This window comes from Lutra lutra, chromosome 1 (genome assembly GCF_902655055.1).
Source record: "Lutra lutra chromosome 1, mLutLut1.2, whole genome shotgun sequence".
Lineage (NCBI taxonomy): Eukaryota > Metazoa > Chordata > Mammalia > Carnivora > Mustelidae > Lutra > Lutra lutra.
In genome coordinates, this window is record NC_062278.1 from 205,630,512 (window position 1) to 205,651,819 (window position 21,308).

Here is a 21,308-nt window from a genome sequence, read left to right on the forward strand (position 1 = left end):
GCATGCCAACAGTAACAAAAAGAAACCTGACATGGCTAGACTAGTATCAAACAGATTGTTACCAGAGACAGAGGATATTTTATAATGATCAAAGAGTCAATCCAGCAAGAAGACATATAAACATTTTTGCAACTAAAAATAGAGTTCCGAAATACATGAGGTAAATTAAGGAGATAAATAGACAATTCCACAGTAACAGTTGGAGGTTTCAACATTCCATTTTTAAATCCTGGATAGAGCAACTAAGCAGAAGATCCAAAGTAAAAGAGAAGACTGGAGTAACTATACCTATGCAGATATCACAGACCTAACTAGACATCTATAGAACACTCCATCCAACAACAGCAGAATTACACGTATTTCTCAAGTGCATGTGAAATATTCTCTAGGATAGACCATGTCCTTGACCACTAAAAATGTTCAATAAATTTGAAAGGATTGAAATCATACTAAGTATGTTCTCTGATCACAACAGACTAAAATTAGAAATCGATAGCAGAAGGAAATACCTAACAAAACTATTGGCAAATACCTAATAAACTTAGGTATACACTTTCCTCCCAAGCCAGTAATTTCACTCCTAGGAATCTACAACTCTGAAGACCTCTCTACAAAACATATACGTGCAAGGTTATTCACTGCAGCATTGTTATTGCAAATGATTGAAAACAACCTAAATGTCCATGCATGGGGAGTGGTTGAACACACTAGGTTACATCACACAATAAAGAAACAATGCAGCTGTAAAAGAAAAGTAGAACAGTCTCTATGAGCTGATACATACAGGGCATTCTGGAAAGGAGAAAGCAAAATGCCAAAGAGTATCTACTGTAGGCTACATTTGTGTAAGAAAGAAGAGGATAAGCCAAACTACACCTGTATCTGCTCATTTGTGCAAAGGGAATATAGACAGGGTAAACTGGAAACAGAAAAGAATGGTTCCCTGTAGGGAGTAGGTGGGGAAATGATGGAAAGAAATGGGGAATGGGAACAAGAGAGCAGGAATGAGGGGGAGCAGCACTTCTCCAAGCATATCTTTTGGTATAGTTCCCTTGAAACCACAGTTATGTTTCACATACACAGGCATAAACAATTAAAACCAGCCAGGATGTGGGAGGACTCAAAATGGAATACAAACACTAAGGATTGCACAAGCTGTGTTTTAAATTCCATAACCACCCTGAAGGGGGTAGGGAAGAAGCTGTCCCAGCTAAGTGACTTTGTAGAACAGTATCTTGACTGGCTACTATAAGGCTAAAGACAAAAACTCTACATAAGGAGCGCCTGGGTGGCTCAGTGGGTTAAAGCCTCTGCTTTCGGCTCAGGTCATGATCCCAGCATCCTGGGATCGAGCCCGGCATCGGGCTCTCTGCTCAGCAGGGAGCCTGCTTCCTTCTCTCTCCCTGCCTGCCTCTCTGTCTACTTGTGATCTCTCTCTGTCAAATAAATAAATAAAATCTTTTAAAAAAAAAAAACTCTACATAAATGCTGTAATCCAGTTGGTAATTGTTGAGGGAGAAGATACCAGATTTTGAGGGAGAAGATACCAGATCTGAGATGAGGATTACATTCATTTTTTTGAAAGAGATTTTATTTATTTTTTGACAGAGAGAGATCACAAGTAGGCAGAAAAGCAGGCAGAGAGAGGGGTGGGAAGCAGGCTCCCCACTGAGCAGAGAGCCCGATGTGGGGCTCGATGTGAGGCTCGATCCTGGGACCCGGGGGATCATGATTGAGCAGAAGGCAGAGGCTTTAACCCAGTGAGCCACCCAGGTGCCCCACAGGATTACGTTTTAAAGGCAGATGTGCTGCAGGCAATTGGGAGTGACTGGAGCTCCAAAGAACATCAGGGAGAGCCATCCACCCTCGCCTAACAGATCCCAAGTCTTTGTCTCTTTGGTTGGGTTTATTCCTTGATATCTTATGGTTTTGGGTGCAATTGTAAATGGGATTGACTCCTTAATTTCTCTTTCTTCTGTCTTGTATAGAAATGCATCAAGTCTTTACTCCTGCCTCAAGAAACAACTCCTCCATTCCTCAAAAAGTTGAAAATAGAACTACCCTATGACCCAGCAATTGCACTACTGGGTATTTACCCTAAAGATACAAACGTAGTGATCCAAAGGGGCACGTGCACCCGAATGTTTATAGCAGCAATGTCTACAATAGCCAAACTATGGAAAGAACCTAGATGTCCATCAACAGATGAATGGATAAAGAAGAGGTGGTATATATATACAATGGAATACTATGCAGCCATCAAAAGAAATGAAATCTTGCCATTTGCGACGACGTGGATGGAACTAGAGGGTATCATGCTTAGTGAAATAAGTCAATCGGAGAAAGACAACTATCATATGATCTCCCTGATATGAGGAAGTGGAGATACAACGTGGGGGGTTAGGGGGGTAGGAGAAGAATAAATGAAACAAGATGGGATCAGGAGGGAGACAAACCATAAGTGACTCTTAATCTCACAAAACAAACTGAGGGTTGCTAGGGGTTGGGGGGTCGGGAGAGGGGGGTGGGGTTATGGACATTGGGGAGGGTATGTGCTATGGTGAGTGCTGTGAAGTGTGTAAACCTGGTGATTCACAGACCTGTACCCCTGGGGATAAAAACACATTATATGTTTATAAAAAAATAAATAAATAAATAAATAAAGATGGGGGAAAAAAAAGAAAAAAAAAAAGAAATGACTCCTCCAGAGGCTCCGTTCAAGACAATTAGAACTCTAATCCAAAGAGCAGTAGAGGACAACTCATTTCTTCTTTTGTAACTTGCCTGGACATGTTTTCACTTATCAATTTGTAGAGTCATATTTATTAACCATTTGGTAAGGGACATTTATTTATTGTAGTTGCCAACAAGCTATAATTTACAACACGATCTACAATTCATCCTTGGTCTTTTATGACATTTACTTACTTATTTAAGTGGTCTAGCCTTTCCTTTATGACTTTTAGACCATATCTTGCTTGGGAAAGTCTCCTCACCACAGAGGATATAAAAATATTTTCTAAATTTCATTCCAACATTTTTATCATTGTATTTCACTCTCTCCCATTTAAAGCCAGGCAGAATTTATCATGTATGTGGTTGAGGTTAAAGTCTAGGTGTTTCCTTCTAGATCAATTCTCAACCGCATGAACATTACTCTTTCTCACGGAATACCACTGACTAGTATATATACATATACTTCACTATTTGATGAAAGTGGATTTATAAGAAATACAAATATCTTGTAAGACAAGTCTATACCCAACCATTTTTTAAAATTAATTTTTGATTGTTTTTCAAACATTTATTCTTCTACACAGAAGACCCTCATTCTGGGGTGCCTGGGTGGCTCAGTGGGTTAAGCCTCTGCCTTTGGCTCAGGTCATGATCTCAGGGTCCGGGGATGGAGACCTGCATCTGGCTCTCTGCTCAGCAGGGAGCCTGCTTCTCCCCTCTCTCGGCCTGTCTCTCTGCCTACTTGTGGTCTCTTTGTCAAATAAATAGATAAAATCGTAAAAAAAAAAAAACCACAACCCTCATTCTGAAAGTTTTGTCCATGACTGACACAATCCTATCCCAATGGCACAATTTTAATTATTGTAGTTTATATTTGATATCTAAGCATTATCTTATTACCCCCAAGGGTTTCTTGCCTCCTTTTTTCTCTCATCTTTAAAAATATTTTCTTAAGGGATGCCTGGGTGGCTCAGTGGGTTAAGCCGCTGCCTTCGGCTCAGGTCATGATCCCAGGGTCCTGGGATCGAGTCCCGAATTGGGCTCCTTGCTCGGCAGGGAACCTGCTTCTCTCGCTGCCTCTGCCTGCCTCTCTGCCTGCTTGTGTGTACTCGCTTACTCTCTCTCTCTCTCTCTCTCTCTCTCTGGCAAATAAATAAAATCTTAAAAAAAAACATTTTCTTAAATATTCCCCAACCTCATTTAGAATATTGATTATAACTGCTTGGATGATGCTTGAAATGTTCTGTATCTTGATCTGGGTGATGGTTACTCGGGTGTAGTTATAGATATTTAAAATCTGAAGAGTTAAGATTTGTTCACTTTGCTGTATGTATAACTACATAAAAATTTTCAAATAAGCTTGTATTTTTATTTCTTTTTCATTCTCAGAAATCTCTGCTCTTATTTTTAACTCTTTTTAATAAATTTTGTGTTTAGTTTGTTTATTTTTTCTAACTTGTAGAAAAGGGTGGAGGCTTAGATGATGGCTTCTTCAGCCTTCTTTTCTAATATATATATTTTAGGTTTCACCAGTGTTCTTCAATTTAAAGCAAATTATACCTAAGTACAAGGTACATGTAGAAGTCATGTGAGCATAAGCAAGATGAAGCACCTCCTCGGTACCATTAGTAAATATTTTCTGTTACTACCATCTTTATCAAAGCATGGATTATCATCCTCTTCCTCCTCCTCCCCCTCCTCTTCCTCCTCCTTCTTTCTTCTTCCTTCTTCTTCTTTCTTCTTCTTTCTTCTTCCTACTTCTTTCTTCTTCTCCTTCTCCTTCTTCTTCTTCTGTCCTCTCCATGGGGGAAGATGATTTGTGCCTGTTTCTTGAAGTTTGGTTCATGTTGGAACACTGGATTCTGGGATCCCATCTAGGTCAGGGTCTGGAATTTGGGGAAAGAGCTGGTTTCATATAGGGTTCCTGTCTTTTGTTTGGCTGGGTTGTTAGCTTGTTTCTGGGCTTCTCCTGGAGTCCCAGCGATTATGCTAGGGAAACTAGGGAATGGCAATGCTGGCTATGGCTCTTATCTCCTGGGTTATGGTGGTCATTGTATTTTGCTGAGGTTTCTTTTTCTGTGTCCTAGGGCAAGGGCTTTACTGAGCCATCCATCTGTGTCTGAGAGCTTTGCCACTTACTAAGTATAGTTCTCTTCCACTCTGGGTCTAGGATGACCTGCTGAGGCTATTGTGTTGGGACACAGAGGTATGGTCACAATAATAGGGACTTTCATTGCCCATCTTCTGAGATTTGAAAGCTTGTTTAGGCTTGCTGCTAGTCTACCACATCCTGTATTTAGGGGAGTTTTTCTGGCTTCTTTTTTTTTTCTGTCTTTCTAAGAGTCCTACTGTTTCATGTTCTCTGCCTGGTGGATTAATTTGCTGGCATTCACTACCATCCTCTGACCTATGCAGTTTGAGTTGCTGTTATTCCCCTTGTCTGTGGCTCATGGTAGGGTGAAGTACTGTCTTGTCATTTGTGGAGTCAGGGTTGAGGCAGGGTTACGGGATCCTGGAGGTTAGCAGTTTATGGGTGAGGGTTTGACGTTAGAATCCATGGATCAGAATTTAGGGATTAAGTGCTGAGAGTAGGGTAGGATTATAAGGTTGGAAAGATGAATGTCAGGGCCTCTGGATCTAGAAACCAGGTCTAAGATTGAAGGGTTAGAAGTTCAGGGACAAGGGCCTGGGTTAGGGTTAGAAAGTAGTATCAGAGGAGTTAAGGTTAGAGTGGTGGTGAGGGACTGCAGTAGATTAGATGTTAGGGCTGTGGCAAATGCCTAAGGTTTAAGACTTCAGTTTAAGGACCAAGGGTCAGAGTTACAAGGTCAGTGTCAGAAAAGAATGAGTCAGGGTCAACAGAGCTAAGGTTAGGTTACAAGTTAAGAGTTAGATCACTATCAGGGTTAGGGGTCAGGGTATAGAATTTAGAGTAAAAAGTACGCCAGAGTGGCTCAGTCAGTTAAACGTCTGCCTTCAGCTTAGGTCATGATCCCAGGCCTGGGATCAAGGAGCCCGCATCAGGCTCCTTGCTCAGCGGGGAGCCTGGTTCTCTCTCTGCCTGCTGCTCCCCCTACTTGTGCTCTCTCTTTCTTTCTGACAAATAAAGAACTTAAAAAAAAAAAAAACTTAAAAAAAAAAAAGAATTTAAAGTAACAGGTTAGATACTAGGGTTGGAATTTGTTGGGTGGGGGAAGCAGAGTGAGGGTAACTTCCTCTTTTCCTTGCTGTGGGCAGATTGTTCAGGAAGACAGAAGGCATCAGGTTCTATGGTTCCATAAGCCCCAAATCCAGGGGGATACATGTCAAGGTTTCACACTAACCACTCCATTGCACATCCCATTTGACCATGGCAACACTGGGCCCTGAGGTTCAAGGGATCAGTAGGAGGGAGAGGACTCTGGAATCCCCTTCATTCCGCTCAGGGGAATCACCTTTCCTCCTCGAAAGCAACCCCCCGCCCCACACACGTATTCACACGTGCAGGGAGGAGGCAAGTGGACCTGGAGGGCTGCTAGCCAGATTTTCATCTCTCTGATTAAGCCAGGAGAAAGGGTGGGCTAGAGCAACAAAGATGAGTACAGGTACTAAGGAAAAAGAGAAGGGTGAAGGGAAAGAGAATGCTGGGAGAGGGTGCTGCTTTAAAGATTTATTTTTTATTTTTTTTTAAGATTTTATTTATTTATTTGACAGAGAGAGAGATCACAAGCAGGCAGAGAGGCAGCAGAGAGAGAGGAAGAAGCAGGCTCCCTGCTGAGCAGAGAGCCCGATGTGGGGCTCGATCCCAGGACCCTGAGATCATGACCTGAGCCGAAGGCAGCGGCTTAACCCACTGAGCCACCCAGGCGCCCGATTTATTTTTTTTTTTTAGAAAGAGTATATGCGGGTGGGAGGGGCAGAGGGAGAAGCAGGCACCCCTCTGAGCAAAGAGCCTGAGGTGGGATTCCAACCCAGGACCCTGGGATCATGACCTGAGCTGAAGGCAGATGCCTCACTGACTGATCCAGAGAGAGTGTTGCTTTAGATCAGGAAATCTGGCCAGGCCTCTCTGAGGAGGTGACTCAATGCTGACTGAAAGGGGCAAATATTGGGTAGAAGAGTTTTCGGGCAGAGTGAGTAGCTCCTGCAGAGGCCCTGAGGTGGGAACAAGATGGTGGAATGCTAGGAGTGAGGGAAGAGTGGTTTGTGAAGAAGGAACAGAGGTCAGCAAAGGCCAAGCCAGGTCATGCATTAAGAAGCTTGGTGAGGAGTCTGGCTTTTGTTCTCAATGGGGCAGCAAAACATGGCAGTGCTTCAGGCAGGAGAGTGATGTGACCTGCTTTATGCTTTAAAAAGATCAGCCTGGCTGGCTGTCAGTGGAGTGTGCAACTCTTGCCCTGGGGGTTGTGAGTTTGGGCCCCACGATGGGTGTAGATTAAAAACACACATTCACTTTACAAAACAAAAATTAAATTAAAATAAAAAGACCAATCGGATGGCTGTATGAAAAACAAGCCACAGAAGGGCTAGATGGTACGAGAAGAGATGAGGCTGGCTTGGGCTGAGAGATGGCCAGAGGTGATCAGAGCCAGTGCACAGCTGAAAGTTAAATGGACAGGTTTGCCGAGGGATTGTTGAGGGGAGTCTGACAAAAAATGAAACCAAGAATCATGCCTGAGCTTTTGGAAACTGGATGGCTTATGGCAGGAGTGGAGCTCCGGAGATCGAAAAGTTCTGTTTTATAACATTTATGACAAAAGAAAAAAACATGCACTTCATCTAAAAAGAAGTGTGGAGGTGTTTAAATATATTTTTTCATGGAAAGTATATTTCAGCAGCTGTGAACAGAAGCAGTGATTCAAAGTTAGAAACTTTTTTAAAGAAGATTTTATTTATTTATGTATTTATTTATTTACTTGTCAGAGAGAGAGCACACGCACAAGCAGGCAGAGAGGCAGGCAGAGGAGGAGAGAGAAACAGGCTCCCTGCAGAGCAAGAAGCCCAATGTGAGACTTGATCCTAAGACCCTGGGATCAAGGCCTGAGCTGAAGGCAGAGGCTTAACCTACTGAGCCACCCAGGTGTCCCTCAAAGTTAGAAACTTCTCTCGGGATTTTTGTTCTCTAAAGTAAATGCTCTCAATTATGATTCACTGGGCTTGTGAATATTCATTAGCTAAATTTGTCTAAACTAATCCTTGGGACTTAATCTCCCAACTCAACAGGCCAGTGAGTAAACTGAATATGAAATGGGTTCCAAATATTTTTAGGAGTACCTAGGATTCCCTTGCTCGTCTTGGCATTGCCTGCTAATATTCAGGGGTCTAAATATGGCTACACAGCCTCTGTCCCCAAAACAATATTCAGCTCATGTTGCCACCTCAGAAGGAGACTGAAACGCTCAGGGTTAGGGTGGACTAGGGCTGAGTCAGATTAAAAGGGAGAAGGTCAGTGATCCAGACGAGGGAAAGAGCACAGACCTGGTCTAACTGATGAGGGGACTTACGAAGGATACTGAGAGACATTCTTCATCCAGAGATAGCTGGACACATAGACCTCACCAGAACTCTCGAGGTCTTCTGGAGAACCCAGAAGCAAGTGAAGTTGTATTTTATAATCTGCTCCGTTGCCCCAGGGCAGAATACTGGCCTCTTTGTTGGCTGCCAGCTGATGAACGGTGTACATACCCACAAGAAACGAAAGACACAATTTTCACACTACCTGTGGTTTTTTCCTTCTTCCCTTGCTACTCTTTCTCGCGTATAAATCCTGTTTTTGCTTTTGCTAGATTAAATCAATCAATTATTGCTTTCCCTTATATACAAGTGGTTTTTTTTTCCCCCTTTAGTTTATGTATTTATTTAAGTAATCTCTACACTCAACATGGAGCTTGAACTCATGACCGTGAGATCAAGAGTTGCTGCTTTTCCGGCTGAGTCAGCTAGACGCCCCCTTTATAAACAAGTTTTTAAATTATGCTTTGACAAGGGAAGCATTGGTCTTTGACCTTGTCTTCGCTCTGCATTCTTTCCCAAGGTCGGTTCTTCACTGACGTATTTCCGACTTTCACCACTCTGACCACTCCCGAATCTTAACTATCTAACCACAACCAGGCTAGGTCTGCTTAAATGTCCCACCATCACGCCAAACTCACCACATCCCAAATGAATTCATTTTCTTCTTTAAGCCAACCTCTCAACCCCAATTCCCAACACACAGGCTGAAACCAGAGTTATTTTCAACTCTTAGGGAATGCTTCTTGGACTGATTCCTTGGATCCACAAGGGAAGGATTTCCTCTGAACACTCCCAACATCTCGCCGTAACTCATCCCCTGGCTGAAGTTCAGGGACAGAGTGCCAGGTTAAGTGTAGCTTGGCCCTTTCTACCCTTCCTTATTTTGGGAGCCAGCTGCCCACAGGTTCTGCTGCTCTGTGTTGGAAGTTTTACAGGAATAGGCTCTGCCGTTTGGCAGGGGGGAAGAGATGTTTTAGTGAGGAATGTGGGGAGTGAAATACCACATACAAGTTGAGACTATGATGGGACCAGTACTTTCACACACTTTTCAAGCTGGCCACATGGAGACACTGGCTACTTTGTTCATGGGCAGGAGTTTTTATAACTGATTTTATGTACAGGCAGAGATGAATGAGTACCTTAGCCAGTCACATGGCTCAGCAAAGGCACGGTCCTTACACAAGCACTATGGTTTAATTTTTTTTTTTTTTAAGATTTTATTTATTTGACAGAGATCACAAGTAGGCAGAGAGGCAGGCAGAGAGAGAGGAAGGGAAGCAGGCTCCCTGCCGAGCAGAGAGCCCGACACGGGGCTCTATCCCAGGACCCTGGGATCATGACCCGAGCCGAAGGCAGGGGCTTTAACCACTGAGCCACCCAGGCACCCCAAGCACTATGGTTTAAGCCTTACCACAGAACCACTGCCTCCCTTGTGGGGCATCTGCAAAGCCTAAGCTGCAGAGAAGATCTTGGTGAGCAGGTGGTGCTGAGGCACACATGTGACTACAGGGAAGTCTTTCCCTATACACATCTTTTAGATATTGGGACAAAACAAATACTTGGTCCTTTACTATGTTTTTTAGGTAGTTCAACAGGCCAGTGGCTTTAAACTACAGTTAAATTCCACACATGCTAAGGAACACAAGTGTGTAAGCTCCAAACTTTGTTAGTCCCAGCCCAGCAGACAGCACGAAAATGCTGTCCCAAATTCCATCCCTTATGTTCTGAGCTAGACTCAAGGTCAAAAGCCAAAGCCAGAAGAATTCATGTGTTGCTTTTTTTTTTTTCCTCCTCCTTCGTTTAAGGATCAATCCCCACTTGCTGGTCTGTCAATAACTCTGGCTAGGGTTTTACAGTTCTGAGATTTGCAATGCAGGTTCAATCTTTAAAAGATGGTAGGTTTTATTTATAACAAAAACAATGCCCTTATTACAAATAAAATATGTCATCCTCTCAGACTGAAGTAGAAAAGCCACTCGATGAAATTACCACAGCCACAGAGGTTGACAAGGAGATGAGAAAAGCCTGTGCCTGGCATACTGTCTTAAGGAACCACCTATGTTCAGGAAGTTCAGGGAGAAATGGATAGCTTTAGAAACTTGGTCTGTCAGATTAGAAGCAGTACAAGAATGAAAACAAAGGAAAAGAGATTTTTTTAAAAAGACTTTATTTATTTGACAGAGGGAGAAAGAGATCACAAGCAGGCAGAGAGAGAGGGGTAAGTGGGCTCCCTGCCAAGCAGAGAGCCCGATGCAGGGCTCGATCCCAGGACCCTGAGATCATGACCTGAGCCAAAGGCAGAGGCTTAACCCACTGAGCCACCCAGGCACCCCAAGAAATTTTTTTTTTTAAGAGACATTTTCTTAAAAGAAAGTTGACATCTGGGTGCCTCAGTCAGTTAAGCATCTGCCACTGGCTCAGGTCATGACCCCAGGGTCCTGGGAACAAGCCCCAAATTGGGCTCCCTGCTCAGGGGGGAATCTGCTTCTTCCTCTGTTGCTCCCTGTGCTTGTGCTGTCAAATAAATAAAATCTTCCCCCCAAAAAAAGAAAGAAAGAAAGAAAAAAGAAAGTAGATGTCATGGAAAACAACTGAGAGACTAATCTCCACAGCATAGCCCTGGAAGTTCATTCCTTCCCCATTTTCTATAGCCTAGCAAAGAGCTGGCTCCCTGGTCTTCCTTCTCTCCAACAATAAAAAAGTCAAAAATTCAATGAGCCTTCTGGAAAGGAGCAGGGGAACACAGGGGAAAAAAATGCCAAAAGAGAAGTGTCTGAAGAAATGTTACTCCCCATGTAGCACATCCAGAAGCTGAAGACAGTATCTTGAGGAATGGCAGAGGTCTCCATTCTCACTGGGTCCCTGAGGCAACAAACTTTAGAAGAAACAGCAGCTTCAGTAAAAACAAAACAAAACAAAACAAACAAAAAAACCCAGCAAACCACACAACCTGCCAGAGGGATTCTGAACTGGAATTCATGGCATAAAGGATCACCCTCCTGCCCTCCACATACAGGAGCCAAGCGTCCTGGGCCTGACCAACTGCACAGCAAAACGTAGTGGCCAAACGAGGCCTGCTCGCGGTGGGGCTGAGTAAGCTAGGTCCTAGGAGCCCACCCTCAAGGCAGCCTGGGGATGCAAACACAGGCCCCAAAAGAGAAACAGTACTGAGAAATTTGAATATGCTGGATAAAAAAGAAAGGCATCTCAAAAGATGGGGTTTAGGGCTGCCACTAGTGTAAATTAACACTGCAGGAAGGTGGCATCATCTTAACTATCATTAGCTAAAGACAAGATTAGACACAGGTAGATGCCCCTCAGGATATAATGAACACAGGTCCTCATCAACCTCATCATGGGTGATCCTCCCAACTGAGTTCAGACTCACTAGTTAAGTGAGTAACTGGTAATAGAATTACTTGAGTCCCAGTGACACTGAATCAAGACCTTTTCCGCCTATTCACCTTCCCTTATGTACCACTGAGTAGCAGAGTCTTTTGACAGGTTTCTAGGGACAAAATCTGCTATGAGCTAGAGGCGGCCTGCTTTCTAAATTCAGTGAATTTGGGGCAATACGGTGATCATTCTGTATGGCCTGTTAATGACTTAGATTCTTTTTGTTGTTGCTGTTGCTCTAAAGCTTTTAAGAGACCTAGCACTGAACTCTGGCAGCACAAAATTATAAGGCAGGAGAATCTGGTTCTCACACTGTTATGTTCTCCAACAGCTCCATGAGTATCAGATAAGCTGATATCTGTCTCCACCTGCCTGCCATTCGTCTATTTCTCCTGGTTCTAAGCCCAAGTTCAGAAAAAGGGTGTTACTTATTGGGTCTCCTCCTAAAATCACATTTGCCCTTACTTTCATTAAGTAGGCTTGCTGCTGAAGATAGTCAAAGCAACTATAAAATATGGAACCACAGCCTTCTCCAGTGTGTGTGTGTGTGTGTGTGTGTATAAGACAGGTGAACTAATGACCATGAATCAGCAAAGTCCCTATTTCAAAGGTATATTAATGAAGATGAAGGTAGAAAACAGGGGTACCTGGCTGGCTGAGCCAGTGGAACGTGCTGCTTTTGGTCTCACGGTTGTAAGCTAGAGCCCCATTCTGGGTGTAGAAATTAAAAATTAAACCTTTAAAAAAAAAAAAAAGGAAACAAAATTGGACCTGATGCATTTGGAAAATAGGACTAAATCCTGATGTCTGGACAGTAGCCCATGTTTACATTTACTCTCATCCTGTGAAGGCAGAAATGGACCTGTGCCTTCAGCCAGGCAGGACTGAACTCTCCCAAAGACACTTGGTGGACACAAGCTGCCCAAAACACCGACCTGCCTTCCAACATTTCAGGAGTGCGACACCTGTATATTTGGCACCAGAGTCAGTTAAGAAAATATCTATATCTATATCTATACACACACACTGATGACAGCTATGGCTTATTCTCACTCTTCTCAAATTCAGTGACTCCTCCCAAGAAAAAATTCTGCCATCCTTCTTCAACCTGCCACACGGTCCCCCGTCCATACTCCGACTACACACCAAGAATACCCACAGTTCCCAACTCACCCTGCACTGCTTCAATAGACTCCTGGGTAACCCACCGCACCCCAAATTCCTTAGCGACAAGATCAAGGCCCTTACGACTAGCTCCCCGATCACTGACTAGCTCCCCATCACTGCCTACTGACGCCTAGACCGCAGCCCGGAACCCTGGGTCACCCCCACGTTAGCTGCGCTCCCTCGTGTCTCCGCGTCGCTTGCAGCTCGAGACTTTCAAAGGCGGCCTCGGCCCTCGCAATCAGCGCACAGCTTCTTCGTCCTGCACGTACCTCCGGCAAGAACTGGCCACCAACCACGTGCCAGGCACTAGCCTAGACAGAAGAGAGAGCGCGAATCAGGCAAGGAAGGTCCGTCCCACCTCAGACCGCCACCTCCCCCTCCCCACCCCTGTGCAGGGCCGCCCCGGAACGCCGGCCTCCCTGCCGCCTGAGAGCGCCCGAGCGCCACCTCGAAGAGGCCGCTCCCGCCCGAGACGGCTCTGTCCTCTCGTAAGGCCCGGGACAAGCCCATGGGGAGAGACAAGGGCCACCAGTGTGGCCGGACCTCGGGCTGCAGGCCGCCTCGCCTCAGCCCGGCCGCTGCCACTCACTGCACGGTCCCCTCGCGAACCTCACACACCCGGCGCCCGCAACCGGCTGGGTCCGCTACTTCCAGGCGAGGACCCCCAGCAGGGCTGCCCGGCCGAACGCCTGAAGGACCCCGCGGGGGCCGCGCAGGCTAGCTATCGCAGTGCCTGGTGGCCGGGCTCCGCGCTGGAGGACCAGGTGACTCCAGACCTGAACTCCGGCTGGGCTGGGGCCCCAAGAGCCCTGGATCTGGGGTGCGCTTAGGTCCTGCTTCGAAGGCCAGGAGTCGCGCGGCTGTAGGCCCGGAGAAATGAGGGCCAGCGAGGAGAGGGGTTGGTGTCAAGAAATGGGGCTGAAAGCCTGGTGGTTGGGGAGCTGGGCCTCAGGTGTCGGGGTGAGGGTAGGGGATGGGGGGACGAGACAGAGTTGAGGGGTTGCAGGCCCCCGCGGCGCCTGGGAGGAGGGGGGCTCGGTCACTGCCCTCCTGGAAGCAGAGGAATGGGCATCTCAGGCGTGGAGGCGAATGCCCAGGCAACTTCTGTAATTTGTGATTCTCTGATAGAGGAAATTTAAAGTTGAGCGATTTTCTTGACCTGTCAGCATTTGGTTTTGTTTGTTTTGTTTTGTTTTGTTTTAAGATTTTATTTATTTATTTGGCAGAGATCACAAGCAGGCAGAGAGGCAGGCAGAGAGAGAGGGAGAAGCAGGCTCCCCGCGGAGCAGAGAGCACGATGCGAGGCTCGGTCCCAGGACCCTGGGATTATGACCTGAGCCGAAGGCAGAGGCTTAACCCACTGAGCCACCCAGGCGCCCACAGCATTTGTTTTAAAGACTGTCTTTACTTAGCTGGCATTAGGAAAGGAACAACATCCTTTCCTGGAGAGCCCCTGGCAGCTTGGCCTTGCAGTAGCTGAAGGAGGTTCGTTTGGTCGTTCATTCATTCATTCAACAAATACTGGTGAGAGGCAGCTATGTACTAGGCACTTGGCATAGGTACTGGGAATAATATGATGAGCAAAACAGACCCCTGCTTTAATAGACCTGACCTAACGGGTGGAGACATAACTGAAGAAAATGTCCAAAAAGCTATATAATAGTGGAAGTAAGCTAAGATCTAGTGGGTAAATAGGAGGTTACCAGAGGAGGCACATTCTGGACTGTGGAAACGTCTCAGGCAAAGGGCTAAGGAGTGCAGTGATATAATTAGATTTGCATTTTTCCTTCATTGGCTGCTTAGCGGAGAACAGATTGTAGAGGCTGACAGGAGTAGAAATTGAGAGGCCATGGAGGAATTGCAGGAGTCCCAGGAGGGTTGATGATGTCTTGGACTGGGGTGGTGGCCCTGGAGAAGGAGGGGAGTCTGGTGATGAATGTGGATGTAGAGTGAGGGTGGGGAGGGGTCAGGGATATTTCTCCCTAGATTATGGTGAAGATTTGGTTTGCTTTTGGGTTACTCACAACCTGGGATATTAGGGAGAGTGGGTTGGCTGATCTTGAACCAGTTAGACTAGACTTAGTTTTGTGGTTTGAGTGGAGCATCCAACTGAAAACTGTAGAAAGGACATGAGTAGGGGAGACCCTAGCACTGCCTTTGACATGACTGTCGGACCTTAAGCCTGAGAGAAATGAGAAAATTGTCCATACTGACCCTGTGTGTGTTCATGGAAGCCTTCTCCATATTTGTTGGTAAATTTAGGAGCTCCGCCAGATAATCTTTTGAGACCTAGTTCTTGGTCCTGATCAAATGATCAATTTCTCACATGTGAATAGCATTTCACAGTTGGGAGAGACCTCAAATTCTTAGTCCAGTTTATTTATTTTTTAAAAACTATTTATTTGAGAGAGTGAAGAGAGAGAGAAAAGGAGCAGGGGGAGCACAAAGGAAGAGGGAGGAGCAGACCCCCAGCTGAGCAGGGATCCAGCCATGGGGCTCAATCCTGGGACTCCAGGATCATCACCTGAGCCCAAGGCAGACGCTTAACCAACTGAGCCACCAAGCGCCCCATCTTAGTCCAGTTAAAAAAAAAAAAAAAAACTTCCATGTTCTTATATCATTTCCATAACTATTTATTGAGCTCTTACACCATGCTAGACACTAGGAATACAAAGATGGACAGATACGACCATATAGGTTCAGTTAGTCAGTTCAACTGACCTTTGTCGTGGGCACTGTTTTGGCAGCTTCAGATACGAAACAATTACAACTGGTCCTGGACCTTGGAGTTGCATGTCCACAAGCCTTGCCATTGAGGACAACCGAGTGTATTAAAGGATTTGATTTAGGCAGGGGAGATCCTGACCTATCTGTAAGATTAGATAAGAGATGGTATATATGCAGCAAACTTCTGCGGGTATCCTGGCAAGGTCCCAATTCTTGTCCATCCAATCTTCCAATTCTAGGATTGATGGGAGCACACTGTGGGATAGAAGACCTTATGAAAGGAAACAGTTATTGTACCTTTGTGGCCAGGCTGTTTAGCAATGTAAATTATAAATCCTCTAAAACACAAAGAAAAGTTAGGAAGTGAAGGGAATATTGGCAGAGACAGGCAGTGTCTAAACTTGAATTTCTCCTGAATAGCTAACTCCTTTGTATGTAACTGCCACAGGCTTTGGGAGTGACATCCCTGTGGGCTTGCAAGGCAGCGTGGCTCTGGAGTAGGGAGGGTGGGGAGCACACCACTGATAGGTCCCTAATCCAGCTTTCTGATGGCAGGAGTGAGATGACCTCGATCTTGCGGAGCCCTCAGGCTCTCCAGCTTACTCTGGCCCTGATCAAGCCTGATGCTGTTGCTCACCCCCTGATTCTGGAGGTAAGAAGGAATCCTAAACCTCTTACTGTATGCCCTGGGCACTGCATCTCTTTCTGGTGCCACGGGGCCACTTGTGAAGACTAATAGCACAGTCCTGTGCAAGACACAAAGCTAGCAGCTGTGGACTCTGACCCTAAGAAGACTAAAAATCTACTGGAGAATTGGGGCAGATTAAAAATATAAGGATCCAATACAATAAGAAGAACCAAACCTCAAGACAGTGCATGTATATTAGTTTTCTGTTGCTGTGCAACAAATTACCACAAACTTAGCAGCAAATTGCCATAAACTTAGCAGCTTAAAATAACATTTATTATCTCACAATTCTAGAATTTAGAGGTCCAGTAGGCTCAGGTGGGTTTTTCCTCAGAATCTCAAGGCCCAAGTCAAGGTATCAGCTGACCAGGTACTTAGCTAGAGGGTCTGGGGAAGAATCCACTTCCAAATTCATTCAGGTTGTTGGCAGAAATTGGTTCCTATGGTTATAAGACTGAGGTCCCCATGTCCTTGCTGGCCTTCAAGCGAGGACTGCTCTGAGTTTTTAGAGACCACTCACATTACTCATCACATGGCTCACTCCATTTTAAGACAGCAACAGTGTATTTAGTGCTTCTCATGCTTTAAACCTGACTTCTCCTAGCCAGATAAAACTCTGCTTTTAAAAAGCTCGTGATTGGGGCGCCTGGGTAGCTCAGTCGTTAAGCGTCTGCCTTCAGCTCAGGTCATGATCCCAGGGTTCTGGGATCAAGCCCCACATCAGGCTCCTTGCTCAACAGGAGGCCTGCTTCTCCCTCTCCCACTCGCCTTGCTTCTGTCCCCTATCTCGCTGTGTTTCCCTCTGTCAAAAATCAATAAATAAAATCTTTAAAAATAAAATAAAAAAATAAAAAGCTCATGTGATTAACTGGGCTCCTCTGGATAATCTCTGTTTTGATTAAAGCAAAGTGAACTGATGGGTGCCTGGCTAGCTTAGTCAGTTGAGCATCTGACTCTTGATTTCAGCTTAGGTCATTCTCTCAGAGTCATGGGATCTAGTCCTATGTTGGGCTCCACACTCAGCAGGGAATCTTTTCAAGATTCACCTTCCCTCTCTCTCTCTCTCTCTCTCTCTCACCCTCTCCTTCTGCCCCTCCCCAACAATGCTCTCTCTAAAAGAAATAAATAAATCTTAAAAAACAAATAAAGCAAAGTCCACTGACGACAACCTCAATTACACCTGCAGAATCCCTTTTGCCGTGTAATGTTACAATCATATTGCTTCATATTCACAGTCCTGGAGAGAAGGGTGCAGAATCTTGTTGGTACTGGGGGAGGGTCATTGTAGGGTTCTACCTACAATAGTTCTATAAATACTAACTGAGCAGCTCTGCTAGGTAAGCTGACTATGGTGCAAAGGAAGACCAGAGCAGGGCGCCTGGGTGGCTCAGTGGGTTAAGCCACTGCCTTTGGCTAAGGTCATGATCTCAGGGTCCTGGGATCGAGGCCCGCATCGGGCTCTCTGCTCAGCAGGGAGCCTGCTTCCCTCTCTTTCTCTCTCTCTGCCTGCCTCTCCGTCTACTTGTGATCTCTCTCTGTCAAATAAATAAATAAAATCTTTAAAAAAAAAAAAAAAAAAAAAGGAAGACCAGAGCAGTCAGAAATGGTGGCATGCACATGTTGGGACCTGGCCATGCTCAGAGGAAGGGTGGACTTCAGTCAGTGCATGGGGCGGGGGCAGATGTTCCACAGAGGGAGATACTGAGGCAGGAACATGTGTGGTGGATCTGGGGGCCACAGGAAGGCTGGGCCGGTGGGACTAGAATTGGAAGAGGTGGAGGGCAAGGAAAGTATAGCCTTGAGCACTGGGCTAAAGTAGTTGTACCTCATTCTATGAATAAGGTTCTGACCAGAGTGTGACATGTAAGTTATGGTGCTTTTAATCTGCCAAATGTGATGGTTTGGAGAGAATGGGACAAACTCAAGTCAGGACCACCATCAAGAGATTTTTATGATGGTCTGAAGGGGGGTGGTATGGGTTTCTGCTCAAGGAGCTGTAGGAACAGAAGGACAGAGATGCACTTCCTGCCCCCTGCACCTGGGGCTCATGCTCTGGCCATGTGACCAAAGGTCTTTACCTCACCTCCACCATCTTTCTCTTCTGACCTGACAATGGGACAGACCCTCATGTCCTGGGCTCTGATGGGTCCTCGTGGTTCTTGTGGTCAGCCCGGGTCTCCTGTTCACTCATATGGTCACTTTGACCAATTTTTGTCTTTGACGTGATGTTTATCTAGGCTGTTCATCAGCAGATTCTGAGCAACAAGTTCCTTATTGTACGAATGAGAGAACTTCTGTGGAGAAAAGAAGAATGCCAGCAGTTTTACAAAGAGCATGAAGGTAGGATCAGCAGTCCTCTGAGTGGGAGGCTTCTCTATCCCAAGACGTACGCAAGAGAGATTTTCACCTGGATGCTCAATGGAAGGCTGTCTCTGACCTACCAGCTGTCAAATTGCAGCCATTCTAAAGTCTTGCTTTATATACAAACTTTTCATGATTATCAATTTTAAAATTACTTTCTAGGGGGCACCTAGGTAGCTCAGTCAGTTGAGTGTCTGACTCTTGATTTCGGCTCAGGACATGACCTCAGGGTCATGGGATCGAGCCCTGCATCAGCTCCCCACTCAGTTCGGAGTCTGCTTGTCCCATCTCCCTTTGCTCCTCCCCCCGGCTTGTGCTCTCTTTCTCTCTCTCATTCTAATTAATTAACTAATTAATTAATATTTTAAAATATATTTTTTATTATTTTTATTAACATATACTGTATTATTTGCCCCAGGTTTACAGGTCTGTGAATCGTCAGGCTTACACATTTCACAGCACTCACCATAGCACATACCCTCCCCAATGTCCATAACCCAACCACCCTCTCCCAACAAATATATATATTTTTTCTAGGAGGGTTCCACTTCCTAGTCCCAACTAGAAATTTGGTTTTATGTCCTGATGATATCAGTAGTTAATAGTGAATGTTTACTCTTTTAGACATTGTCCTAATGCTCATGGTTGCATTGAATTTTCTCTAGAGCCCTGTGACATAGATATCATTAGGTCTCCAGTACATAGATTAGGAACCCGAGTTAGGGAAGTTAATGACCTATCTGAAACCGCATAGGTTGTAAGTGACAGGGCCTGGATTCAGACCCAGATATGTCAGACTCCAAAGTCCTCTAAAAGAGTTTTTATGGGGGCACCTGGGTGGTGCAGGTGGTTGAGCTCAGGTCATGATTTTAGGGTTGTGGAATCAAGCCCCATGTCAGGCTCTATGCTCAACATGGAGCTCTCCTGCCCCTCCCATTTGCACGCTCTCTCTAAATGGATGAATATTTTAAAAGATAAAATAAAATAGCTTTTATTATTCCAAGTAAGGAGGCAGAAGTACTAAAAGTTCTCTTGGGCACCAGTGTCTTGATGAAGTTACTCTCTCTTTGCAGGGCGTTTTTTCTACCAGCGGCTGGTGGAGTTCATGGCCAGGTACTTCTCATTTTCATTTCGGCATCTTTATGCACCAAGATTTACCTCCCCCTGCTTCCTAAATTTGTTGAATTCATTTGACACTCTTTAAAGTTGTAATCGGTGTTAAGTGTCTGAAGAAACATGGCTTGGGACCATGTCTAAACCAACACCGACCTGGTAGCCACCTGTCCCATGATGGTTAGTGGTCCAATGGCTATAGAACAGTATTGGTGAATGCTACTTAACAACTCTGCTGACCTCTGTGGCCTTTCGTGTACACCCACAGTGGCCTTCTATCACCTGCAACTTGAAGCAGCATGGGTACTTAGCCAGAAAAGCATGGTATCTCTCAGGATGTAGTGTGCCTTTATTCATGCCCTGCTCACAGTGCGCCCTACTCAGCCACACAGCCAGATTCTTGACATGTGTTCCTCCTGTATACAGCGGGCCAATCCGAGCCTACATCCTGGCCCACAAGGATGCCATCCAGCTCTGGAGGACACTGATGGGACCCACCAGAGTGTTTCGAGCACGTCACGTGGCCCCAGATTCAATTCGTGGAAGTTTCGGCCTCACTGACACCCGCAACACAACCCATGGCTCAGGTGAGTCTGCCTCCCCTATCCTCAGCAACATATAAGGGAGGATGGTTTGCCATTGGTGCTCGGGCCATATGGTGGAATTGAGAGCCAGGTAACCTTGCTGTGAACTTTCCTCCCAATGGCCTTTCTGGCCCTTGTGGCCTGCTCAGCAGATGTGGCCCCAGGACCAAGGGTCAGGCAGAACTAGAGGCTCAGGTTTCTGAATCTGATTATAACTGCCTCTTGCCTCCATCCTGCCCTCCCTATGAGAACCCTTTCTCTTTCTTACCTCTCCTTATAGACTCTGTGGTTTCAGCCAGTAGAGAGATTGCAGCCTTCTTCCCTGACTTCAGTGAACAGCGCTGGTATGAGGAAGAGGAGCCCCAGTTGCGCTGTGGGCCCGTGCACTACAGCCCAGAGGGAGGCATCCACTGTGCAGCCGGACCAGGAGGCCCAGGACCAGCCTGACACAAGCCTGTCGGTCTGTGAAGACGGTGGCATTTCCCAGCCTTTTCTTGGAGACCTCCTGGGACCAGGGAGGCCTGGAAATCATGGCACCATCTCTGCAGACACCACACCCACCCGAGGACCTAGCTCCTCACTGCCGCCTGCTCTAGGATCTAGCTCTCTATCTACCTCTTTTCAAGAATGTTCATGGGTGATTCAGAGAAATAATGGCTCCTCTCTTCTCTGAGAACTATTTGTCTTTCTCAAGGAGCTTGCCTAACTGACTTGCCTGGAAAATGCAGTGACTCTATAAGCACCGTTTGGCCTATCTTTCTTAATAAAAGTCAGTGTTCTACTAAATCCTGAAGGCTAAGAGCACTGTTCTATGTGCTTTCTCTCTCTCCTTAAGTGAAGTAACTAAACCTGTCCCAGGGATGCCTGGGTCACTCAGTTGGTTAAGCATCTGACTCTTGATTTTGGCTCAGGTCATGATTAGGTCATGGGGTCAAGCCCCACGTCGAGCTCCATGCTCAGCACAGAGTCTGCTTGAGATTTTCTCTCTCTTTCTTGCTCTGCCCCTCCCCCTGCTTCTCTCTAAAATAAATTTTAAAGAACAA

The 21,308-nt window shown here is 45.6% G+C and overlaps 1 protein-coding gene and 1 long non-coding RNA gene across 7 annotated transcripts in view; one reads left to right on the forward strand and one right to left on the reverse strand.

Moving 5' to 3' along the window:
* The window catches only part of LOC125080836 (uncharacterized), a 26,608-nt gene extending 13,144 nt beyond the window's left edge, over positions 1-13,464 (reverse strand). The window contains exons 1-3 of one of the 2 annotated variants that reach the window (XR_007121507.1): positions 13,336-13,464; positions 12,273-13,103; positions 10,693-11,104 (exon numbers count right to left, since the gene is read on the reverse strand). This is a non-coding gene — a long non-coding RNA (uncharacterized LOC125080836). Of the gene's footprint in view, positions 1-10,692; positions 13,104-13,335 lie in introns of those variants that run through there. The other variant, XR_007121508.1, reaches the window with a different exon arrangement.
* Positions 13,419-21,051, forward strand: NME6 (NME/NM23 nucleoside diphosphate kinase 6). 5 transcript variants are annotated; one of them, XM_047694943.1, is made up of 7 exons: positions 13,424-13,556; positions 14,205-14,277; positions 16,075-16,171; positions 18,445-18,547; positions 19,642-19,681; positions 20,108-20,268; positions 20,546-21,051. In XM_047694943.1, exons 3-7 carry the CDS (start codon positions 16,082-16,084, stop codon positions 20,710-20,712), a joined length of 561 nt encoding a protein of 186 aa, XP_047550899.1. In that variant the 5' UTR covers positions 13,424-13,556; positions 14,205-14,277; positions 16,075-16,081; the 3' UTR covers positions 20,713-21,051. The 5 variants fall into 5 exon arrangements, with proteins under 5 accessions (XP_047550893.1, XP_047550899.1, XP_047550892.1 ...); XM_047694934.1 differs by lacking the exons at positions 13,424-13,556; positions 14,205-14,277 and adding exons at positions 13,563-13,690; positions 15,710-15,800; XM_047694937.1 differs by lacking the exon at positions 14,205-14,277 and having other exon boundaries at positions 13,419-13,556.
* The last annotated feature ends 257 nt before the right edge of the window (positions 21,052-21,308 follow it).